The sequence below is a fragment of the Chenopodium quinoa genome, unplaced genomic scaffold, assembly GCF_001683475.1.
Source record: "Chenopodium quinoa cultivar QQ74 unplaced genomic scaffold, ASM168347v1, whole genome shotgun sequence".
Lineage (NCBI taxonomy): Eukaryota > Viridiplantae > Streptophyta > Magnoliopsida > Caryophyllales > Amaranthaceae > Chenopodium > Chenopodium quinoa.
This window is the reverse complement of record NW_018742418.1, coordinates 7,755,521-7,772,988: the sequence shown is the minus strand read 5'-3', so window position 1 is coordinate 7,772,988 and position 17,468 is coordinate 7,755,521. Positions and strand designations below refer to the sequence as shown.

Sequence of the window (17,468 nt, the reverse complement as noted above, 5' to 3'; positions counted from 1 at the left end):
TGTGGAGTAGTCTCCACCAAAAATATTGTTGTACAATTTATGATGAAATTTATGAAATCATAAAATTACTGTATGATATACGGGTCCATTAAACTTTCGCGTGCACCAAATTCTATCAGATCATACATGCCTAGCATTACTCTTTACTCTTTAGACGCTGCTAACACAAACTAATCACTTAGGGGAGAGCAAATTCCTATACATTAGGTGGAATTGTATTTCATAAAGAATTAAAAGATAGTATACTCTCAATCAAGATAGTATACCACTAACAATTAAAAGCAGATATTCCATTACACCTCAGTGTAAGAGTAGGTGGAATTGTATTTCATAAAGAATAATTACATGCTATATATATTACAAGGTTAAGGCACTAATCACGTAAGCTATACAATAAGAGAATCAATCAAAAAGTCAAACATAATATATACTTTACAAATATAAAAGATAGTATACTCTCAATCAAGGAAATGGAGTGGTATTAGCTAGCCCCTGATTTGCATATCAAGAATAATATCTTGATGTGATATTATTCTCTACACTCAGCTTCTTGCTTCAAATTAGATTACAATGGCTATCTGATCTTTACGATTGACCTTTGCTTTTACAACATTTTGTGATGCAAATCTTATCACACACATAATTTTGCTGGTGCATATTATCACCAGTGCCTCACTTTCGGAGCACTTCTCTCTTGCATAACTGTACTTGTTGATGCACATACATCTCTTCACTATGATTCCCTTAATTATCACATACTTCTTTTTTTCGTACTTATTGATAAGTGTTTTGAGTAAAATGTCTATTGGTTTTTTTCGAGAATTGCCCGTGCATGTAAAAGAAGGAAGAGTGATTAATTTAAAATTTGGTGGGTATTAAGAAATAATTAGAATGCAATCTCACATAAGTGTACAAACTCACCTTTGACACGACTTACACGTTACACTTAATCCAGTTAAAATCAATCAAGTTTGTACGATTAACGCCAAATAAGTTATTGTTCTACATCTACCACAATTGTGGTCCAAAAATTTTCGAGTACATAGGTAAAAATATATATCCACGTTTTTGTTATTGCAAATGTAGTACAATGAAAACTAAGTTTCATCCTATCACTGTACATGTCGCTACTTATTGGCCTCTACCTAGCATTAGCAACAAGCCACAACCTTCTTATCTACTTGGGTGACTATGCAATATGATGCGCAGTCCATATAATGCCACAAACTTTTTTCCCTCTCATACATAATACACTACGCTAGAATTTTCAATACAAAATAATAAATGAAAATATGTTCAATATTAATTTATTTTACAAAAAAATAATTCACAAAATTTAAGGTAAGATAAAGGACCCTAATAAATTGACACCTCTCACAGGTGAAGCCAGTCCATCCCCACAGGCCAATGCTTAAGAGTAGAGGAGGGAAATAAGAGAATCTCCCTTCTCCCAAACACATACAATTGGTCGGGTTCGAACTCGTGACTTCAAAGTCACAAAATTGACTTTGCTTGGGTTCCTTAATAATATAGTCATGTAAATTTCCGATTAGTAGGAATGCGGCAATATTGATTATTAGTCAATTATAATGAACTTAAAGTGATAAAAATTTGTGGCAAAAATTGGTCTAACGATTTAATAAGACCGGAGGGAGTAACTAGTATAACATTTTTTATCAAATAATTTTTTCTAGCTTCATTAGATGAAGCCTCTTATAAATACCAACTTCTACTAGTTCCTACTTTTCCAAAATACTTCAAACAACTTAGAAACCAAAGCTCAAAAGTTCTTAAGAAAATGGCTACCTTTCTCCAACCAGCAATTGCAATTACCGCTCTTCTTTTGCTCCAACTCTTTCCTCTCCCTACTATGGCCGCCTCGTTTGCTTTTATCACGGACGAGGAAGGTGAACCATTGCTAAATGGCGGAACCTATTACATCATCCCACAGAGAACCGCCGATGGTGGAGGCCTCACCGTAGCACAAAAACCACAAACCTCGGCGTGCCCTCTGTTTATAGCCCAAGAGAAAGATGGTTCATCTAATGGCCACCCTTTCAAACTCACTTCTCCAATAAGCTCAAAGTACCTTCCGTTTGGTCCAACTGAATTCTATGTTATCGACGACACTACCACCTGCACGAAACCACTAGCGTGGCGATTAACCACGGATAATGCAACCGGCCATATCTATGTGGCTGCAGGTACTACTGAGTCGCTCGGACCGAGTGCATTCAGTATTACAGTACCATTCAACTATGTCCAACCAGATGAATATCAGATATTCCATTGTGACAATGTCTTATGCAAACTTGCTGGAATCTTTGAGAATGGACTTTTGGGCATGAATCATGATGTTAAACTTGCTTTTCGTTTCAGAAAAGCTTTTACCCAAACTTCACAGGTTATGTGATGTTTAATTTATAAATTTGGCCAGTGTTTGTTCCATGTTATGTAATGTGAATAAATTCCTCCTTGAATTAATTAATAATAAAATTTTAGTGTCGCTGTTATTACGTTCTAGTGCTAAATCATATTTATAATAAGTCCATTGATGCTTTTAGTGTTGGATTTGGTTTCTAATTTTAATTTAGCTATATATTGAGGCCAACACACCAATAATGTTGAATGAATATCTCTCTGTTTTATAATGTTTCTCACTTTTGCATTTTAAACTATTGCTAATGCACTATTTTGATTAGTAATTTAATATTTTTCAATTATGTTTAGTAAAATTGTAAACTTTTATTAATTGTAAAATTAATTCATTCATAAAAAGTATGCGTCATCTATAAAAAATATCGAATTTAATAAATACATAATATATTGAATCCAATAAAGATTTCCTTCATAAAAACCAGGATAATTTATATTTTAACCAGTCATAAATAACCCACTTTTTGAAATTACCACAAAAAAAAATTATTTTAAAATATTACCCAAAAAGACAAAAAACTTATATTTCACCACCATTTAATACTTTCCGTTAAATCAATCGTTTTAAAAAGTATTTCTTCGATTTTTGTGCCAAAAACATGTTTTATAGAATTTTAGATGTTTTGTCCTTTGGGTCTTATTTGAAGTTAAAATTTATAAAAATTAATGAATATGCCTCATTTTGCGTACTAAAAAATACCTCGATTTGCGTGACACATGAAAAATGAAGCATTGTTTATAGTTATTTGTCAATTTTGACATCTCTTTGGACAAAAATGACTCCCAAAACCTTTAAAGAGCATGTTTTTGTCACGAAAATCAAAATCTTACTGCCAGATAAGACCATGTTCAATTGAACAACAACTAGATTAATTAATGTGCACATGATGATGCAGATTTAAGGAATGAGAATGAATGACCTACAGAAATGAACAAAGAGGAAAGGGAGGAAGAGAGACAAGATGATGACGCAGCAAACCCCAGGAATAAGGGTAAAAACTACGGGTGACTATGAGTCCACCAATCCACTAGGTTAATAATTCAATACAAGTATAATGTAGGTTTAGAATAGATTTATAACGTTACTAATAATTGCTAGTTGGTATAAAATGTAAGGCTTAGTGATTGTGTGATGCCCGTGTACAATGATTCTTGTCATATTTATAATAGAAAATCTTCCTAAGGCACTTCAACGGCTCTTTACCTGATTCCGTGGAATCCGGGGTTAGTTGTCAGGCTCTACTCCGAGTTTTATGCCACATTCTTCATGCATTATCCGTTGCAGTTTGACTTATTCTTCGTAAGTAGTTAGCTATAGCTTACTGGCTCCGAGTCTCATGGCACTCCTCTTGACTCATTCAACATGGATCTTGCTTCTTGGAATATTCCTTGGAAAGACCTTCATTTGACTTCTTTTGATTACTTGAAACAAGATCATTAACTTCGTGGCAACCTGTAATCTGCAACCTAGCAACCTGCAGACATATGAACATGTAGTAATAATTTAGGCACGACATATACATATATAAAAAAGACGAACCAAATAAAGGAACCAATGTCAAACACGAGTGGAAGTTCCTGCAAAGGAACTTGGAAAACTGACAAAGCTGAAAGGAACTTGCTGGGCACGTTTTGTTCGTCTAGGTTCATTGAATCTATGAATTTGGGAAGTCTTGGGGAATAATTTACAAGATCTACATTAGTTGGAAAAGATATATATAAATAAATAGAATATCTTATCAATTGGTTAAGATATAGAAAGAGATAAAATTTCAAAATCTTATCTAATGACTTTCCTTATCTTTGAAAGATGACAACTCATCTCTTAGCCTATTTAAAGCCACGAAATTAAAGAAGAGAGACGGATGCTGGAGAAAAGGGGGACTTCACTCCAAAACCCCTCAAGGGTTAGGAGTCGTTCATCACTGTTCGTGATACATTGTAGCGGAGGAACTCAGAGCAACCTGAGAGGAACTCAGATCCAAATCTAAGGAACTTGATGGGTTCTTGTTTTCTTTTCTTTTCTTATCTTTGTGTTATGAGTCCTTAGCTTATTATTCTTAGTAACTATTAGTATGAAGCTGTGTAATAAGTATTTGAGATGATTATTGTTGGTTTTAATGATTAATGCTTTGGAGTATTCTTGAATTGTTGTTTATTTTATGAATGATAATTTCATATAAGTAGGTGTACAGCTAACAATTTGCTTGGGTCTAATTTCTATCGCTAATTAATGATAATAAGTTCGTAATTGCTTGGGAGCATTAATGAAGTAGCAACCAATTGTAGAGGAGGACGTTCCACTCTATTAACTGTAAAGTAATTCTTGGTCTAGGTGGAATCACGTTCCAATAATATTTCATAGTGTCTAGGCTTGATGTTTTCCTAGTTCCTAATGTTATCAACACGTTAAATTTCTTGCTCGTAGTATAGGGTTATTTGTTGGTTAAGGTTAGTGGAAGTATTACGGGATCTAACCATTAATAAGGGAAAACAGAGGAACTTGTCCCATAAGTCAAGTTATTCTAAAGGGTTAAGTAATATGTCTGGGATTATACATGTGCATGGGGGATTCCTATGTATAGTTGTTGAGTATCTCGAGTTCGTTTAGTGTTTTTCTTCTTTGTTCCTATTAGCTTTAGTTCCTAACTAGATTTAGTTATTCGTTGTTCCTTATCCTTAAACCCCCTTCCCCCAATCATTTGTTTTGTTGTCTTGAGTCTTAGTTAAGTGTTTTGGATCTTATTCTTAGTTATTTGTAATCATATTCTTTGTGGGATCAACCCCTACATCAACTAATTACAAGTTAGTATTCTTAGGGTAATTATTATTAATTTGTGTGCGTTTCGACACCACATCAAATTTTGGCATCGTTGGTCTTTGATCGTCCTCGAGCAAAGCACTCACATAAAATATAATAAACTATGTACCACCAAACTAACCTCTCTTGCAAGACATGGACTCATATATAAGTACTAAACAATAAATTAAAACACATCTCTTGTTAGATTAGCAAGCTTTGAAGATTATTTGTTAGATTAGCAAGCTATGCATACAACTTCCTCCCATACTCTAGCAATTTCAAAAAAAAAAACATAACACAATTAACTTATAAGCAATCTAGGTGCTCAAGTCCACGTGTATATAAGCCCTGATAAGTCGTGTTTTGTGTATATTATTTGGTTGGTTTTTAGTTAGTTTTGTTAGTTTAGTTGAGTATTTGAGTCCGTTTTGGCGTATTTTGCTTTAGTTTGGATAATTCGATGCTTTTATGGGTAGTTTTGTTGTTTTTGATGATTTTAAGGAATAATGGAGCTAATTTGGATGAATTATAGATCCATGAAGTAAGTCAAAGCCCATGGAGTTTGGAGATTGAAGAAAATTCAAGAAAATGGCATTTTAGAGGTAGGCACGGTCGTGCCTCCCTATTAGGCACGTCCGTGCCTCTGTGCCAGAAGCTGCGCTAAAGGAAGACCCTAGGCACGTCCGTGCCTAGCAGAAGAGGCACGTCCGTGCCTAGGTAAAGAAGCAGGAACGTCCGTGCCTGGAAGACAGAAACTGCAGCAATTTTGCTACGTGTAGAGGCACGTCCGTGCCTCCTGGGATTCTTGTGCGCCAAGGCTTAGCCGTTTTTCTATCTTTTTAGGCTCATGTAAATACTTTTTAGCCTTGTTTTTCTTATGAATTTTATTTTTCATTAAGCCATATATTATTTTTATTCTCTCATTAAGAACTAGTTGTCCATCTACTTTTCTAAGTTTTGTAATTCAAGATTCAAGGTTTCTACCTTCAATTTTATTTAAAATTTGGTATTTATTTCTCATCCTTTATTATTTAATTATGTTTTCATTATTTATTGTTGTTTTCGTTTCTTTAATCATGTGTGAGTAGATTCTTTAATTCAAGATCTAGTGTAGCCCTATTATTATTGATGCATGAATTAAATCTTTAAATTCTTTAATAACTTTAACAATTGAATTTCTAAATTGATTGTGATTATGCCAATTCTAGGTTAGACGTAACTATAGTATTGCGATTATTCCATTGTTTTTATCACAGCGAGAGTTGGGTATAAACGGATTTGAGTAAATCAATTTAGGGTTTGATTCTCAACACGAGAGTAGTTGGGTTTGATAATTGGGAAGTGAGAGTAATGTGTTTAATGTCTTTAATATGCATGATACCATGAGAATATGATTGATTGTATGTTAGGGAAGCCATTGATACTCGAGAGAGATCCTTGGTAATTATTAGGGTTTACTTTTCCCCGTTCACTTGAAATCGTATGTTAAGGGTAGAATTACAATTGCATCAATAATAGTTGTGGTGAAGCTAGATCTTGGATGTTTTTAATTGCTTGATTTAAACATCTTAATTAGTTTATTTTCGAATTTTTCCTATATTTTAGGCCCTTAGTTATCGATTATAATTGATTCTTGCTTAGTAGAAATTTGAGTCTAATTAATTGTTCCTGAACCTTAGTCTCTTGGGATCCGACCCTTACTTGCCAGTCTACATTAGTATTGGTCTGTTAGGTTATTTTGGATAGGTACGCGACATGCCTACCAAATTTTTGCGCCGTTGCCGGGGACTAACGGTTTCATTAGATTAATTGTGATTCGTTTTTGCTAGGCTTATTTCGTTGCTTCGGCTATTTTTTTCTTGTGTTTTTGATACTCTTTCTCTAGTTTTCTTGTTGCATGCCCACACGAAGCTCAAGTTCAGAAGATCTAGCACCTTTTGATTATGAAATCGAAGCAACCGCAAGAAGACGGGCAGGTAGAAGAAGAAGGAGAAATCAAACCAATAGAAACATGGTAGACCAACCAACGAAATCCCTTTTGGAGTACGGTATTCCTGATACGACTATCGGAATCCTTTCTAGCATCGTAAGACCACCTGTGACGGCTCAGCACTTCGAGCTCAAGCCGCAATTCATCCAGTTCATCTCCAATGATTCATTCGCAGGGCTACCACATGATTGCCCAGTAAGTCATATTGATAGCTTTTTGGAGAAATGTGATACCATGAAGATGAATGGTGTTACAGACGATGCTCTTAGACCTCGCCTTTTTCCTTTTTCATTACGGGATAGGGCGAAGGAATAGCTGAGAGATGAGGGTTCTGGCTCATTTGACACATGGGACAAATTGGTGAAGGCTTTCCTAGTCAAGTTCTTGGGACAGGAAAAGACTGCAAGGTTGAGAAATGAGTTATCCACTTTCAGGCAGTCAGATGATGAGTCCTTATATGACGCATGGAGGAGATTCAAGCGTTTGCAGAGACAATGCCCTCACTATGGTATTTCTGAATGGATGTTGATCCAAACTTTTTACAATGGTCTAACTCATGAGTTCCGAATCTACATTGATGCTGCATCTGGGGGCTCTCTCTTGACAAAGAATCCCACTGAAGCAAAGGAGCTTATAGAGAAGATGGCAGCTAATGATAATTATCATCCAGCAGGCCGAAACACTGTGAAAAAGGGAGGTAAACTCGATGTTGATGCTTTAACTATGCTAACTAGTTATGTTTAAGCACTAACAAGCAGGTTTGATAAGTTCCAAGCAGGAACTTCTAACACCCCACAGGAGTTGTGTCAGTTATGTCATGTGCAGGGTCATGTTGCTCCAGATTGCCCACAGATTTTGCAGAATACAGAACAGATGTCAATCGAGCAAGCCAATGCTTTTTACTCCTTTAACCCAAAGAGACCTTATGACCCTTATTCTAACACCTATAACGAAGGATGGAAACACCATCCTAACTTTTCATACAAGAATACCCAAGCACAACAAAATCCACCTCAACCCAACAACTACAACCAACCACCACCTGGTTTCCAACAAAGACCACCCAACAACCAATGCAACCACAACCTCAGAAATCTAGCCTTGAGGTGACGTTAGAGAGCTTTATAACCACAACAAATAGTGCCATCCAGCACCAAAATAGCTCTATACAACAGTTACAAGCCCAAAGTAAACTCATGGAAAACCAGATAAGCCAACTTGCTAATCAAGTTAGCCAATCTTTAAAGATTCCAGGAACTTTTCCGGGCCAGACAGAACAACCTCAAAAAGGCCAAATGAATGTCGTCACCCTGAGGAGTGGAAAGCAGTTGGAAGATCTTCCTACCAAGGAGCCATCAAGGGAGGTCATTGAAGAAGTAGGTGCAAGTGAGAAGGAAGTTGACAACCCTAGGGTCGAGGATGAATCAAAGGAAGCACCAGCAAAGCCACTTGCTCCGTATGTGCCTAAGGTTCCTTTTCCTCAAAGGTTAGCCCAAGCTAAACTTGAGAAAAAGTTCAGTAAGTTTCTTGATATTCTTAAAAAGTTTCATATTAATATTCCATTTTTAGATGCCATATCTGAGATTCCTTCTTATGCAAAATTCTTAAAAGATATGCTATCTAACAAGAAAAAGTTAGAAGAGAATACTACAGTTGCTTTGAATGCAGAGTGCAGTGCTATTTTGCAGAACACTCTCCCTAAGAAATTAGGAGATCTAGGTAGCTATTCGATTCCAGTGAAGCTTGGGGATATCGAAATCAACAGAGCATTGTCCGATCTTGGTGCAAGTGTAAGCCTCATGCCACTGTCCATATGCAAGAAGCTGCAAATGGGTGAACTCAAACCCACACGCATATCCCTGCAACTTGCAGACAGGTCAGTGAAGTTTCCTTTGGGTGTACTTGAGGATGTACCCCTCCGAGTAGGTAAGTTTTTCATTCCCAGTGATTTTGTTGTGATGGAGATGGATGAAGATGTGAATGTTCCAATTATACTTGGTAGACCTTTCTTAGCTACTGCAGGTGCAATTATTGATATGAAGAAAGGTAAGATTAATTTTGAAGTAGGTGATGAGAAATTGGAATACTCACTTTTGAATGTTATGGGTGCCCCTTCTATGGGAGACACTGTTTGTCAGGTTGATGTGCTCGATGAGCTGCAGAATGAGCAACTTCCCTTGAATCAGAATGATGATGCCCTCGAACAAGTGCTATTAGGGAAGGAAGATGATAATGGAGATTGGTAGTCTAAGGAGTATACCAGGTTACTTAATGAAGCAAAGGCCAATCCAAATCAGAACCCGATCAGAGAGACATTGGAAGCAATGAGTATTAGGGAGAGTTCTAAGCCTCCCGAGGTAGAGTTGAAACCCCTCCCCTCTAACTTAAAATATGCATATATTGGTCCAAATAATTCATATCTCGTTATTGTCAATGTTGAACTCAAGGACACAGAATTGGAGCAATTGCTCAACGTTTTGAAAACATATAAAAGTGTCATTGGGTACACCATTGATGATATCAAGGGCATTAATCCTTCTTTTTTTATGCATAAGATAATTCTTGAAAACGATCATGCCTCTTCTGTAGAACCTCAACGAAGACTTAATCCTAATATGATGGAGGTAGTTAAAAAAGAGGTTCTGAAATTGCTTGCTGCAGGTATAATCTACCCTATCTCTGATAGTAAGTGGGTTAGCCCTGTACAAGTAGTACCAAAGAAGGGAGGTATGACCGTTGTTAAGAATGACAAGGGTGAGCTAGTCGCCACTAGAACTGTCACAGGATGGCGAATGTGTATAGATTATAGGAAGTTGAATAAGGCCACCTTGAAGGATCACTTCCCCTTACCCTTTATCGACCAGATGCTTGAAAGGTTGGCAAAGCATTCCTTTTTCTGTTACTTGGATGGATATTCAGGTTTCTTTCAAATTCCCATCCATCCTTGTGACCAGGAAAAGACTACTTTCACATGTCCATATGGCACCTTTGCATATCGCAGGATGCCATTTGGATTATGTAATGCTCCTGCCACTTTTCAGCGATGTATGATGGCAATTTTCTCAAGACTCATAGAAAACTCTATGGAAGTATTTATGGATGATTTCTCTGTCTATGGAACAACCTTTGATGTATGTCTTGAAAATCTGAAAAAGGTGCTCCAAATATGTAAAGAAGTTAATCTAATCTTAAACTGGGAGAAATGCCATTTTATGGTTCAACAAGGAATTGTTTTAGGTCATGTTGTCTCTAATAAAGGGATTGAGGCCGATAAGGCCAAAATAGAGGTTATAGAGCGCTTACCACCCCCTAACTCTGTAAAAGGAGTTCGAAGCTTCCTTGGTCACGCAGGTTTTTATCGGCGTTTTATTAAGGATTTTTCGAAAATTGCTAGACCTTTAACTGAGCTATTGGCCAAGGATGTCCCTTTTGTTTTTTCTGATGCTTGTCTTGAAGCTTTTAACAGGTTGAAGGAAGCTTTAATCACTGCTTCATTCATGCAACCCCCAGATTGGAGTCTGCCGGTTGAGATCATGTGCGATGCTAGTGATTATGCGGTGGGAGCCGTATTGGGGCAAAGGAAGGAGAAGAAGCTTTATGCCATATACTATGCTAGCAAAAGTTTAAGCTCTGCTCAAATGAAATATGCCACAACTGAAAAAGAGATGTTAGCAGTTATATATGCTATTGACAAGTTTCATTCTTATTTGGTAGGTTCCAAGGTCATCATTCATACAGATCATGCAGCATTGAGGTACTTGATGACCAAGACACATGCCAAACCAAGGTTGATTCGATGGATACTCCAGCTACAGGATTACGACATCGAAATCAGGGATACCAAAGGAACAGAGAATGTCGTTGCAGACCATCTTTCCCGTCTTCTCCTTGACCCTGAAGATGGAGATGATATCCCTTTTGATGATTCTTTTCCTGCTGAACATTTATTAGCTTTATTACAGACTGAATCCCCTTGGTTTGCTGACTTAGCTAATTTTCTCACCACAGGTACAATGCCTCATGGCTATTCTTCTCAACAAAAGAAGAAATTCTTTTCTGAAGCAAGGAGATACCACTGGGACGATCCCTTCCTCTACAAGGAATGCGCAGACACCATGATCCGTAGATGCGTTCCAGAAACCGAGATAAGTAATATTAATTTCACATTTCCATGACCTACCTTGTGGTGGACATGCAGGCCCCTCGAAAACAGTTGCAAAGGTTTTGCAATGTGGATTTTACTGGCCTACGATGTTCAAAGATATTTATGATTATGTCAAGGCATGTGATAGATGTCAACGGACAGGCACGATTTCCAAGAAGAACGAGATGCCACTTAATAACATACTCGAGGTCGAGTTGTTTGATGTGTGGGGGATAGATTTCATGGGTCCGTTTCCCTCCTCTCATGGAAACCGTTACATATTGCTAGCTGTTGATTATGTTTCAGAGTGGGTGGAAGAAATAGCTACTCCAACCAATGATGCTCGTGTGGTAAGCAAGTTTTTCGAGAAAGTTATTTTCCCTCGTTTTGGTTTACCACGTGTTTTGATCAGTGACAGGGGAACATACTTTTTGGAGCATCGATTCGAGGCAATGTTGAAAAAATATGGAGTGCACCACAAGCTTGGAATTGGTTATCACCCACAGACAAGTGGCCAGGTAGAAGTGTCTAACCGAGAGATCAAGTCCATCATAGAGAAAACTGTTACGCGAACAAGAAAGGACTGGTCTGTGAAGCTAGATGATGCACTTTGGGCGTACCGAACGGCTTTCAAAACACCAATTGGTACGACCCCATACAAGCTTGTCTATGGTAAAGCATGTCATCTTCCCGTTGAGCTAGAACACAGGGCATTTTGGGCCATAAAAAGCTTGAATTTTGATGCCAAAGCAACGGGAGAGAATAGGTTGTTGCAACTCAACGAATTGGATGAGCTTCGTCTTGATGCTTATGAGAGTTCGAAGCTGTAAAAAGAGAAGACAAAAAGGTGGCACGACAAGAATCTTGTGAGAAGGGAGTTCAAAGAAGGCGATCAAGTCCTTCTTTTCAACTCTAGGCTGAAATTATTCCCTGGAAAGCTTCGGTCTAGATGGTCGGGACCGTTCAAGATTAGAAAAGTCTTCCCCTATGGCACGATTGAGTTAGAAAACACAAGAGGGGAACCCTTCAAAGTCGATGGACAACGAGTGAAGCACTACCGAGTCGGTGATCCCATCGATGAGGGGGTGGATATCACACTCTCGTCCCCATCACTAAGCCCATGAGAAACCATACGGTCGAGCTAAAGACCTCATAAACAAGCGCTAAATGGGAGGCAACCCATTCTCTAGTTTTCACTTTTAGTTCGTTTTGATTTATTTGGTTTGATCCTTGTGTTTTAGTTTTTGAGTTGTTTGTGGTTTTTATTTAGGTGAAAAGTGAACAAAAAAAGAAGAAACAAGGAGGAAAAGCGCCAAAAGGAAGGAAAAGGAGAAAAACAAATTTCTGCAGAGGCACGTCCGTGCCTCTGAGGCAGAAAGTTTGGGGGATGAAAGTTTAAAGAGGCACGTCCGTGCCTCGATTTTCCGTATTTAATTTTTTTTTTCTCTTACTTTATTTATTTCTCAAAAAAAAAAAAAAAAAAACTGCATAAGAGGCACGTCCTTGCCCCTGAGGCAGATTGTTTTTGAAACTCGATTTCTGAAGAGGCACGTCCGTGCCCCCCCCCCCCGAAACATAGGCACGGGCTCCCCTCTTCATTCACAACTCCCCCACTTTCAAACTCAAGAGCTTCTCCCTCCTCTCCTTTCACTCAAGATTTTCGGCCTTCCTCTCTTCAACCCATCACCCAAACTCACAAATTTTTACATAATCTTCAACTTTCTCATATTTCTACTTAATTCTCACACTCCATTATCAACAAAAATCATCCCACACACAATTTTGCCCAATTTTTCAAGAACCCTAGATTCAAAAAATCAATTTGGGACTTTTTGATTTAAAGTTCTTTGGAGAAATTGGAAGGAAAGGAAGGGATTCAAGGGTGCTATATACGTCAATTGTGGATCATTCGTAGGCATCCAACACCCACCATACCTTGGGTAACCCCTTTTCTCACACTTTCTCTCTTTAGGTTTTCATGAATGAATTGTTATAAATTGTTCATAAAAATTGTTAGAGATTGTTAATCGTGTTTGGTTTGTTCTATTTGTTTGGATATTTGTGATTATATTTTGGTGTAGTGTGATTGAAAAACCACTATTAATCTTGAAGCATTGTTGGAGTATTGTTGAATTATTGTGAACCTTTGTGAAATTGTGGTTGATTGATTGCTTGTTTGTGTGCTTGAGTTGTTATACATTGATTGTTAATTGAACTCATGGCATCCTCGTCTCACCAAAGAAGAAATATACCTAGGAACACCTCTACCAAAGGCCTTAGAACCCCACCCGTTCCACAACCTTCTCCCACACCACTTGCCCATATCCCACCCATCGAGACTTTTGGGATCAATTTTAAGGGTAATGAAGAACACTTAAACAATTTTCTTCGCATTAGATCACGACCCTTAGTGCCTACACGGTTTTTTGACCAAGAGGCCTTGGAAAGTTTGGGTATGGGAGGTGAGGTTCAATGCATTCTTAACCGACTAGGTTGGGACGGTTTCTTAGCCAAACATGCCAACACCTATTCCAATATCACCTATGAGTTCCTTTCTACCTTAGAGGTCCGTCGTAGATCGGACGGCCACACTCCTAGGGACGTTTTTTTTAAACTTGTTTGGTGAACGTCACACCCTTACGGTGAGGGAGGTTAATGTCTTGTTAGGCTTCCCCACTTTCGGCCAAATAGGTAGGCCAAACTACAGTAGGTTGACTGGCTACAGTGACCTTAACATGTGGCGGGATTTGACTGGGCTAGATGACTACGACCCTAGCCATTCTAAGACCTCATGTATAATCCACCCGGCCATGAGACTTATATGTCGACTCTTTTCCTGGACCCTTTTTGCTAGATGCAACACAGGAGGAGTTTGCTCGGCCAAGGAACTCTATTTTCTATGGCATTTTCTTTGCCACCCCGACCCCACTGAGGCAGAAGACATGATTAACCCTGGGGCATGGTTTTTAGACCACCTATATAATGTAGCCATGGGATCTGGGGAGATTGTTATAGGTGGTATGCTTTCTTTGTTGGTTGTTGGCTATGTGTAGGAATGGGCAGGTATCGACCAGTACAGGGTTGGAGGCCCCACCACGTTGAGCTTTCAGAGCTTCCAGCAGATGTGCTGGGTGAAGAGGCGCCGCAACGCCCAAGGTTTTGTGTGGTTGGTCGGCCGCCCAACTCTACCCCGACCGGTTCCTTATGCTTACCTCCCGAAGTTCGGGATCCCTCAGGTGACCGGGAGGGATACATGGATTATCCCTCCTGATTTCATGTGGCCACCACAGACTGGGGAGGGACTCCCGATGCCTATGGGGGAGGGAGTCCAGTTGCCTGGTGGTGAGGGACATGCACACATGGAGCAGGATGCTCCACATCAGGAGACCCATGCCCCACCTATTTTGGAGGAGCAAATAGCCTCCATGAGGGCCGATCTCAACCATGTCGTGCTAGGCATGGGTGACTTGAGGAGGGACGTCAATGAGACCCAGAGAGCAGTCACAAATCTGTCGATGTCCCATGATAGCATGGCGACCACCTTCGGCGACCTGCGAGATCAACTTGCCGCTTTCCAGCCTGAGTTCTATGATATAGAGGGCATGATGAGACAACACTTCCAGGGCGGTCCTAGTACCGACCCGAGGTATGGTTTCCCCCCCACCCCTCCTGATCCGTAGTTTGTCTTTCCCTTCCCCTTGTTTATTTGCCTTGATTTATGCATACATTGAGGACAATGTATGGTTTAGCTTGGGGGAGGATTTGCTTTTCACCATGTATATATTAGTTTTATTTCAGTTTTTGGGTAGTTTATTTCTTTCTAGTGTCGAATAATATACCATTGCATGACTATGCTTCTATGATTATAATCCCTTTTTGAAAAAAAAAAAAGAGTTTTCGAAAACCCATTCATTGATGTGCTTGGAATTGAGCTAGGTAGTGGCCAGGATGGTCTCCCCGCTCTACTTATGTGAATAGTTTGTGTACCCGGTGAGAGTCTTGAGCCTTATTTGACTGATTTCACTCTACCTCAGTCATGTTTCTTCTTGTGTGATTAGATTGTCCTTCATATAATCGAATTCTTGGTCTTGCTTTTTGACTATTTGAGACTTTATGATGCATGTCGCGAAAAGATGATTGAAATTCCCTTGTAGAATTTAGAGCCTCCACATTCTAGGCCTTCATGTTTTTTTCTTTTTGTTTTTATTTATTTTTTATTTTACATTCACCCGTAGGTTGAACCAATTTGAGCCATATTAACCCCTCCTTGATACCGTACATTTAAAGCTTTAGAGCTATTTTTCTAGGTTTATTTTGAAGGTGTTTTACATTTGTTAAGCCCTATGAGTGTGAATGATGTTGAAAAAAAAAGCGAAAAAAATGAGAGTTTTCGAAAAAAAAAAGAAAGAAAACAAGAGAAAGAGGGGATATTAGAAAAGGGAAAAAAGGAAAGAAAAGAAAAGTGGCCTTAAAGGCTTTTAAAAAATTGAGAGTTCTTCCATTTGTTTTTATTTATTAATTCCCTCCTCTTTGTGAAAAAAAAAATAATAAAAAAAAGACAAAAAAGGGAAAGAAAGAATAAAAGGGCTATAATATGAAGTTGGAGGAAATAAGGTTAGCTTGAACCCGACATTTGAATGTGTAGTGGGATTAGGATTTGTTTTATTTTGAGCACCACATTCCCAAATTACGTCGTCCAACCCTTATCTACCGAGCTTACCTAATATGGATTTCATGATTTTCGTGTTTGCATCAATCACTAAAAGTGGAGAAAGTTGCATTGCAAGCCTAAAGAGGCCGGTTGTGTGAAGTTGATATGCATGCTATGCTTAGGTTGAGTGGCTTCATATTTCATCCCGAAAACACATGAGCGTTATTGTTTTTATTTTTCACAACTAAAGTGAGAACTATTCATGTTTGTGTGAGTAGGTATGGGGAGATGTGTGGTAAGATTGGTTGTCAAGTCTAAGTATATGAGATGAATGGCGGTTTTTGTACATGTTGATTCTTGATTTCGTTTTTATCGTGGTTTTGAACTCGATGACACATTGTGATTGTTTGAGGAGTTATCATTCTCTTCCCTTGTGATTCATGGTTAAATTCTTGAGGACAAGCATTAGTTTAGCTTGGAGGAGTTTGATAAGTCGTGTTTTGTGTATATTATTTGGTTGGTTTTTAGTTAGTTTTGTTAGTTTAGTTGAGTATTTGAGTCCGTTTTGGCGTATTTTGCTTTAGTTTGGATAATCCGATGCTTTTATGGGTAGTTTTGTTGTTTTTGATGATTTTCAAGAATAATGGAGATAATTTGGATGAATTATAGATCCATGAAGTAAGTCAAAGCCCATGAAGTTTGGAGATTGAAGAAAAGTCAAGAAAATGGCATTTTAGAGGTAGGCACAGTCGTGCCTCCCTATTAGGCACGTCCGTGCCTCTGTGCCAGAAGTTGCGCCAAAGGAAGACCCTAGGCACGTCCGTGCCTAGCAGAAGAGGCACGTCCGTGTCTAGGTAAAGAAGCAGGCACGTTCGTGCCCAGCATCAGGCACGTCCGTGCCTGGAAGACAGAAACTGCAGCAATTTTGCTACGTGTAGAGGCACGTCCGTGCCTATGAAGAGGCACGTCCGTGCCTCCTGGGATTCTTGTGCACCAAGCCTTAGCCGTTTTTCTTATCTTTTTAGGCTCATATAAATACTTTTTAGCCTTGTTTTTCTTATGAATTTTATTTTTCATTAAGCCATATATTATTTTTATTCTCTCGTTAAGAACTAGTTGTCCATCTACTTTTCTAAGTTTTGTAATTCAAGATTCAAGGTTTCTACCTTCAATTTTATTCAAGATTTGGTATTTATTTCTCATCCTTTATTATTTAATTATGTTTTCATTATTTATTGTTGTTTTCGTTTCTTTAATCATGTGTGAGTAGATTCTTTAATTCAAGATCTAGTGTAGCCCTATTATTATTGATGCATGAATTAAATCTTTAAATTCTTTAATAACTTTAACAATTGAATTTCTAAATTGATTGTGATTATGCCAATGCTAGGTTAGACGTAACTATAGTATTGTGATTATTCCATTGTTTTTATCACAGCGAGAG

At 38.3% G+C, this 17,468-nt stretch overlaps 2 protein-coding genes and 1 long non-coding RNA gene across 3 annotated transcripts; all 3 read left to right on the top strand.

Moving 5' to 3' along the window:
• Nucleotides 1–1,798: 1,798 nt before the first annotated feature.
• On the top strand, nucleotides 1,799–2,413 carry LOC110714289 (trypsin inhibitor 1B-like). Its single transcript, XM_021892795.1, has one exon. It carries the CDS (start codon nucleotides 1,799–1,801, stop codon nucleotides 2,411–2,413), a length of 615 nt encoding a protein of 204 aa, XP_021748487.1.
• A 347-nt stretch (nucleotides 2,414–2,760) lies between these two features.
• On the top strand, nucleotides 2,761–6,248 carry LOC110712425. Its single transcript, XR_002509582.1, has 2 exons — nucleotides 2,761–4,439; nucleotides 5,772–6,248. It is a non-coding gene; the product is annotated as an uncharacterized LOC110712425 (long non-coding RNA).
• A 2,177-nt stretch (nucleotides 6,249–8,425) lies between these two features.
• On the top strand, nucleotides 8,426–9,475 carry LOC110714279. Its single transcript, XM_021892784.1, has one exon. It carries the CDS (start codon nucleotides 8,426–8,428, stop codon nucleotides 9,473–9,475), a length of 1,050 nt encoding a protein of 349 aa, XP_021748476.1.
• The last annotated feature ends 7,993 nt before the right edge of the window (nucleotides 9,476–17,468 follow it).